At 45.5% G+C, this 6,705-nt stretch overlaps 1 protein-coding gene across 1 annotated transcript; it reads left to right on the top strand.

The window, feature by feature from the left end:
* Positions 1-523: 523 nt before the first annotated feature.
* On the top strand, positions 524-6,705 carry CD3H12orf76 (chromosome D3 C12orf76 homolog). The gene is made up of 2 exons (XM_045457588.1): positions 524-729; positions 5,448-6,705. Exons 1-2 carry the CDS (start codon positions 597-599, stop codon positions 5,531-5,533), a joined length of 219 nt encoding a protein of 72 aa, XP_045313544.1. The 5' UTR covers positions 524-596; the 3' UTR covers positions 5,534-6,705.

Genomic DNA, 6,705 nt, shown 5'->3' with positions numbered 1-6,705 from the left:
GGGGATGAGTTAAGAGGGATGCGGGAGAGAGAGGGAACAAGGGGAGGGAGAGTGTATGTATGTTGAGCGAGTGGGAGAGTTGCAATTTTAGAAAAGGATGTCCAGGTAAGGGCTTCTTGAGAAGGTGGCATTTGTCAGATGGCAATACAGTGTCTATTTCTTGGGCCTGTGGCGAAGATCGAAAAAGAAAATGCACAGATTCGTTAAAACAAACAAACGAACGAACAAAAAACAAAACAAACCAAAAAACCTTCGATAGACCCAAAATGGACGCAGCAGACTCCTACGTAACCCGCGTGGAGCTCACAAAAAGGGGAACGTTGGTCACAGCGGAATGGTGATCGAGGTGGACGTTGCCCCAGACGGACCGGTGATCCCGCTGAAAATTGGCCCCGGGCGGAAACGCTCGCCAAACGGGAATGCTAATCCCGTAGGAACCACTTGCGACAGGGCTACACTGGGCCAGGGATTTATGGTTACCCTGGTAACGGCGTGCGCCGGCTGGGCGGAAGCAGCGGCGGAAGGAGGCGCGCGGGCGGGGACGGAGGCGAGGCTTTCGGCGGAAGTGAGCTCTCCGCCGCTTCGAGCCTGGGAAGATGCTGCGTCGTGTGTGGCGGTGGCTGTGCTTCGGCCTGGGCAGCCTCCTGGCTGGGCAGGCGGAGGCCCCGAGCCCCGTGGAGCCGCCGGAGCGGAGCAGGCCGTATGCCGTGCTGCGTGGGCAGAACCTGGGTGAGCGACCGCGGGCTGGCGGGCGGCGGGGGCGGGGTGTGAAGGTGCAGCTCTTTTCCGAAGGCTCCGCGCCGCGGTTGGTACCCAGTGGGCTCTCCCTCTGTGTGCTGGTTGCATGAATGACCTGGGAGTCGAGCCCCCATTTCTCTGGCTGCGCGGGCCCAGGCTAGACAACAAGGGTGACTTAATGAGAAAGGTAAGGAGGAGTGCAGCCCTGTTTTACGGATCAAAGTGAAATTCAAAGAGATGAAGTTAATTGCCTACGTTTACACAGCTAGAATAGTGGTATTGGAAGACAGTGTATCCCCCCCGCCCCCCGCCCTGCTTTTCGAGCGTTTTCGTTATGCCCCTTCACTCTGAAGAAAAGAGCCAAATTAGTACCTGTTTTCGCTAACCTAAAGAAACCCGAAGAGGATTAAAGGCAAAAAGTGGAAATAGCGTTGGGCAGGTTTTCTGCAGTGCACACCTCCGAGCAGCGGGAGTGGCACCACCAAACTCCTTCCCTGGAGCTACACTCGGCATCTTAGCATCAAGCCGTTATAGCTTTGAGATGTGTCTTAAGGAATCGGAAAAGTCTAAGACAGGTTGTTTGGGGGTCTGGGAAGCTCAGACGTGATTCCGTGTAAATTAATGGTAATTGCTTTTTCCCTTCCCACTATTTCTGCTTATTAAAGATTTTCATAGGCACACTACCTTCAGAGAGCAGGAGAAACTTGTACTAGAACCTCGGTTTTGTGGAGCTTGAAACCTACCTTTTGGGAGGAGCTCTAAAAGACACATACACACACACACACACAAACATACATACATACATGTGGCTGGCTTTGAAAGGGGTCCTGAAGCTTAAAGCTTGGCCGACTTCTGCCAAAGTCAAAGTCCTTCCTTTCCCACTGTACCTCGTGGATACATCTGTATCTCTATGCCACAGAGAATCATTTTGGGTTATCTTGACTCCTCATGAATTCATATTGAATATATGTATCAACCACTTACTGTATTGATACATTCAGCATTCTGTCATTCAGCATTCTCCTGAGTGGGTTCCACGTGCTCTGTGGCTTAATCCTTTAGAACAGTTTCTCCACCTGGGTACTACTGACATTTTGGACCAGATGGTTTTTGGTGGGGTTTGGGGGAGGCGAGGCCCACTGTCCTGAGCACCATTAGGGGCGCCTGGGTGGCTCAGTCAGTTAAGCATCTGACTTTGGCTCAGGTCATGATCTCATGGTTCATGAGTTCGAGCCCCACATAGGGCTCTGTGCTGACTGCAGAAGCTGCCTGGGATCCTCTGTTTCCACCCCCCTCTCTCGGCCCCTCCCCCACTTGCACACTTGCTATCTTGTTCACTCTCTGTCTCAAAATAAATAAACTTAAAAATATTAAAAATTAAACAACATTAAAAAAAAAAAGAAGACTTTGAGTGGCATCCCCAGCCTTTACCCACTAGATGCCAGTTGCACACCTGGCTCCTAATGAGGATAATCAGAATATCTCTGGACATTACCAGATGTCTACTGGAGGCCAGATCCCCCTGGTTGAGAAGCAATGCTGTAGAAAAATACTGTTCATAGAGTGGTCTGCAGACCAGTGGGTCCCCAAACCACTTATCTGCAAAGAGAGGACTACAGAAACTAAGCGTTTAGAAATTTAAAAATTTGACATTGTTGCAACATTGTTGCAAGCAAGTAGAGACCAGTCCCAGGTGTCCCTGGACTGTAATGCTTTGCAGGCAGAGGGAGCTGCTAAATAGTCATGCACATAGTAATGACCTGGGACAGGCTAAAAGTTATAAAATCTAGTCCTTTACCACAGATGGTTTGAGAAACACTTCCCTAACAGTCCTGTGCAGTGGGTATTTTTGTTCCCCATCTTTTCAGAGGAGGGAACAAACACAGAGAGATTGTATAACTTACGTTAAGATCACACAGCCTGTCTATGATCTACATTGGGATTCCCAATCTGGGAACCCAGTCTGACCCCAAACCCTGAATTCTTGACCACTGTGCTATGCTGCCTATTCAGGGCATAATAATGGCTTTCAATTATAATATGCATGTTATATGTCCACACTGTTGCTGAGTGCTTTTCATAGGTTACCATAGGTAGGTTTCAAGAACCCTGGTGGGGTGGGTTTTATTTGCCACATTTGATAGATGTAGGAAATGAAGCTGACCGATGGGAAGTAACCTGGGAAGTAACCGTAAGGAAGGACCTAAATAGTCTTAGGTTCTGCCTGCTCCTGCCGTTCAGGCAGCTAATACCATGTGCAAAGTATGAGAGAGGTAAAAAGATGAAGAATAGAATTTGTCAGGCCCCAAATGGATCGCTGTCCAAACGGATATTGTGTAGCTAACAATTCATTATTTTAAAACAGTTTTGAGATTCCATTCTCCACTTCCAGTCACCTGCGTTCCTGCTTTTGGAGTTTGTTTTTTTTCCAGAGCGCTTCCAAAATGTAAAATGCAAGAAAATGGTTTAAATAGAATAAGGCAACCTAGGTTCAGTTTCAGTCAAATTCATGGAATTCAGGACTTTGAAAATGAGGGCAGGTATGTAGGTAACGAGGCCTGTTTTTGAGATATGACTTTTAGCTTGTATAAGTTGTAGGTTGTCTTTGTCACCTGTGTCTTTTCTTCCCCTTCCCCCCCTTGCATAAATATATATATATAGAGAGAGAGAGAGGGAGAGAGAGTCAGCTTTTAAATAATAAAAGTTTGGGGTAATAAAATAATAATAAATAATAATAATAATAATTATTTTATAATATATAATTTTATAATAATAAAAATATTATATAATATATATAATATATATAATAATATACATTAATATGTTAATTATATATAATAATATATATTATATAATAAAAATAATATATAATTTTATAATAATAAAAATAATAATAAAAAAATAATAATAAAAGCGTGGGGGCATTTTTGTAGGGATCACAAATACCCCCACATTACTGACTTAAATAAAACTGTGGTCAAATCTTATTTTTTCAGTAGCCACAGTGGAGAACAACCATGGTTAGGCTCCAACTGGAACCTGGCATGGGCCCACATATTTAAAAACAAATGTACATTTGCTTGGTGAAGGTAACATTTTGAACTTTCCAAAGAGCTCTGAGGTACTCACACAAATGGGATTGCCCTTTCTTTCGCTGGGTTGCTGGTTACGTTAATTATTTTTAAAATTTTTCTTTATTTTGAGAGAGAGCAAGAACATGATGGAGAGGCAGAGAGAGGGGGAGAGAGAAAATCCCAAGCAGACTCTGCATCGTCAGCACGGAGCCCGACACAGGACAAACCGTGAGATCGTGATCTGAGCTGAAATCAAGAGTCAGACACTTAACCGACTGAGCCACCCAGGTGCCCTGGGTTATGTTAGTTTAAAGCCCTGGTTCTTATGTCTAGTACTGTACCGGGGCTCAACCCAAGTGATGAGTTGGAGGCCCTGTTTCTCACTGGAGCTCCTGGAGATTTTAGATGTGAGATTTGCTCTCCAAAATGTAATAGGTTTGTGAACTTAGTTCATTGCTTCTTGGCTCAGAAGGCCTTTGTCAAGACTCATCTAGAGATTGAAATGCTTTGCTCTTTTTTTTTTCATCTCCGTTTTTACGAACGACTTTCACGTAGTTGGGCGCCTGGGTGGCTTAGTTGGTTAAGCGTCAACTTCAGCTCAGGTCATGATCTCACGGTTTGTGATTTCGAGCCCCACATTGGGCTCTCTGCTGTCAGCACTGAGCCTGCTTCAGAACTTCTGTCCCCCTCTCTCTTTGCGCCTTCCCCACTCATGCTGTCTCTCTCAAAACTAAATAAACGTTAAAAAAAAAAAAAAAAAATGAGGGGCACCTGGGTGGCTTAGTTGGTTAAGTATCTGACTTCAGGTCATGATCTCATGGTTCGTGAGTTTGAGCCCCATGTTGGGCTCTGTGCTGGCAGCTCAGAGCCTGAAGCCTGCTTCGGATTCTGTGTCTCCCTCTCTGTCTGCCCGTCCCCTGCTCATGCTCTGTCTGTCTCTGTTAAAAATAAATAAACATTAAAAAATTTTTTTAAACTTAGAAATGTGGTTGGGCTCTCTGCTTCTGTTCTTGTGCCCTGTAATCAGATGGTTCTCCGTATAGCAGCCAGAGGGATCTGTTTTCCCTACTGAACCAGATCATGTCATTCTTTACGTAAGGTCCTCAAAGTCATCTTAAATCCCATGTTGCCTTCATGGTCTACACAGCCCTGCGTGAACTGGCTCCAGCCTTCCTCTCACTTCATTTCCTGCCTTTCTTCCTTCCCCTTCAGCCATGCTTGCCTCGTTCCATTCATTGGCTTTCTGGGCTCGTGTGGCCCTCAGGGCCTTCCGTTGCTGGCCCTCGGGGCCGCAGTGCTCTCCCTGCAGGTCTTTGGGGCGGCCAGCTCCTTCCTTCATCGTGGTCTCCCATTTGTGTGTCACCTTCTCAGGTCCTCTCTCCACCTCCCTCCCTGCTGTTACCCAGCCTCTACCCGTCACTATCGCATTCCTTCAAGCCACGTGAGATGCTCTTATTTACGTTTTCTCTCCCACATACGTGGAAACATCTCAAGAGAGAATCTGTTTGTGTCTGTCTCCCACACACCCGGCGCAGTGCCTGGCACTGAGTGGCATTTGATAAATCGTCGTTCGTGAACGGATGAGCTACAGAAGCTGGAGCTGCCGCTAGGAGGTAACCTGTCTTCCTTTTGCAGTGTTGATGGGAACCATTTTCAGCATCCTGCTGGTGACCGTGATCCTGCTGGCATTTTGTGTCTATAAACCCATTCGGCGTCGGTGACAGCCGAGCAAACCAGTTCTTCCACGAGTATTTGAGAAAAGAGTAAACTGTGTTGCACGTGGGTCATTGGAGAAGTTGGAATCAGCACCTTCCTGCTTGGAGATGACCTTCAGTCTGGACTGTTGTCAAATGTGAAATGATTTAGAAAAAACAACTGGCAGTTATTTTTTCCTAACACTGTAATGCAAATAATTGGGTCTGCTTCTCAGTGTTTCTTTTTGTACCTGGCTGCACTTACACTTGTTACAAGGAAGACCTGAAGCTCCAGGTTTCGTGTAGAGATGAGAAGACAGTAACTATGTGAGCAGTGTTAAAACCACACTGGGAAGGTCTGAATGTTTGAAAATACTCATTAGAAGTAGACTTAACACGTAGACATTCCCTTCTTAGAAGAACCATTTGGTCACAGTGGGGTTAAGAATCGCATATGTTTTTAATCACACTGAGTTGGCCTAGAATGCTCCGGTTGCAGAGCAGTGTCAGCTGTGGGGAACTTAGGCCGTCACTCCTCATGCTGCATCGACTCTGCACTCAAATGCCCCCGTTCAGGTCAGGGTCACGTCACGTAGGCCTGTGACCGCACGCACCTTCGGCTGGAAGGTTCTGAGTTAGACTGGAAACGTTACTGGTTGGTCTATCTGAAAAAGCGCTCCATCCCACCGAAACACATTGATCTCCCTTGGGCTGCGCTTAAGTCTTTCTAGGTGGTGGCCTAAAACTTGTGGCAGCTTTGCAGATTTGGAACCTAAAAGAAACTCAGCAGGAACTCTTTTTAGCCCAGGGTGAGGAGGTTCTCAACCAACAGAAGCGTGTGTTCATTGTAGGAGGCAAAGTGGCAGGTGGGTGTGTGTTTGCACAGATTTAATTTCAACCTCGAAAACGCTGCTATTTTGCACTGTTAGACTGGATTTTTTTTCCTATTGAAATGATACAAAGTGGTTATCAGTATTTATTTTAAGGGTGCTAAGTTTAATTTTTTTATTAAATTGAAATGCTTACCTTGTACTTCAGTCACAGCACTGATTTTTTTTTTTTAATCTGCACTAAATGTGAAATAACTAATGTGGGATACTGTAACTGTTTGACTTAAGGATTTTGTTTGTAACCCTGACATTGAGCCATTGAATGTTCACTGTTGAGCAAAGTGTCAATTAAAGTAAACCTTAACATGC

The sequence above is a fragment of the Leopardus geoffroyi genome, chromosome D3, assembly GCF_018350155.1.
Source record: "Leopardus geoffroyi isolate Oge1 chromosome D3, O.geoffroyi_Oge1_pat1.0, whole genome shotgun sequence".
NCBI classification, from domain to species: Eukaryota; Metazoa; Chordata; class Mammalia; order Carnivora; family Felidae; genus Leopardus; species Leopardus geoffroyi.
This window is presented reverse-complemented; position numbering and strand designations above follow the sequence as displayed.

Excerpts from the sequence above, each read along its gene's own strand:
- CD3H12orf76 (XM_045457588.1), top strand. The coding sequence starts at position 597 with ATGCTGCGTCGTGTGTGGCGGTGGCTGTGCTTCGGCCTGGGCAGCCTC. Across the intron at positions 730-5,447 it reads GCTGCGTGGGCAGAACCTGG|TGTTGATGGGAACCATTTTC; the intron begins GTGAGCGACCGC and ends TTCCTTTTGCAG.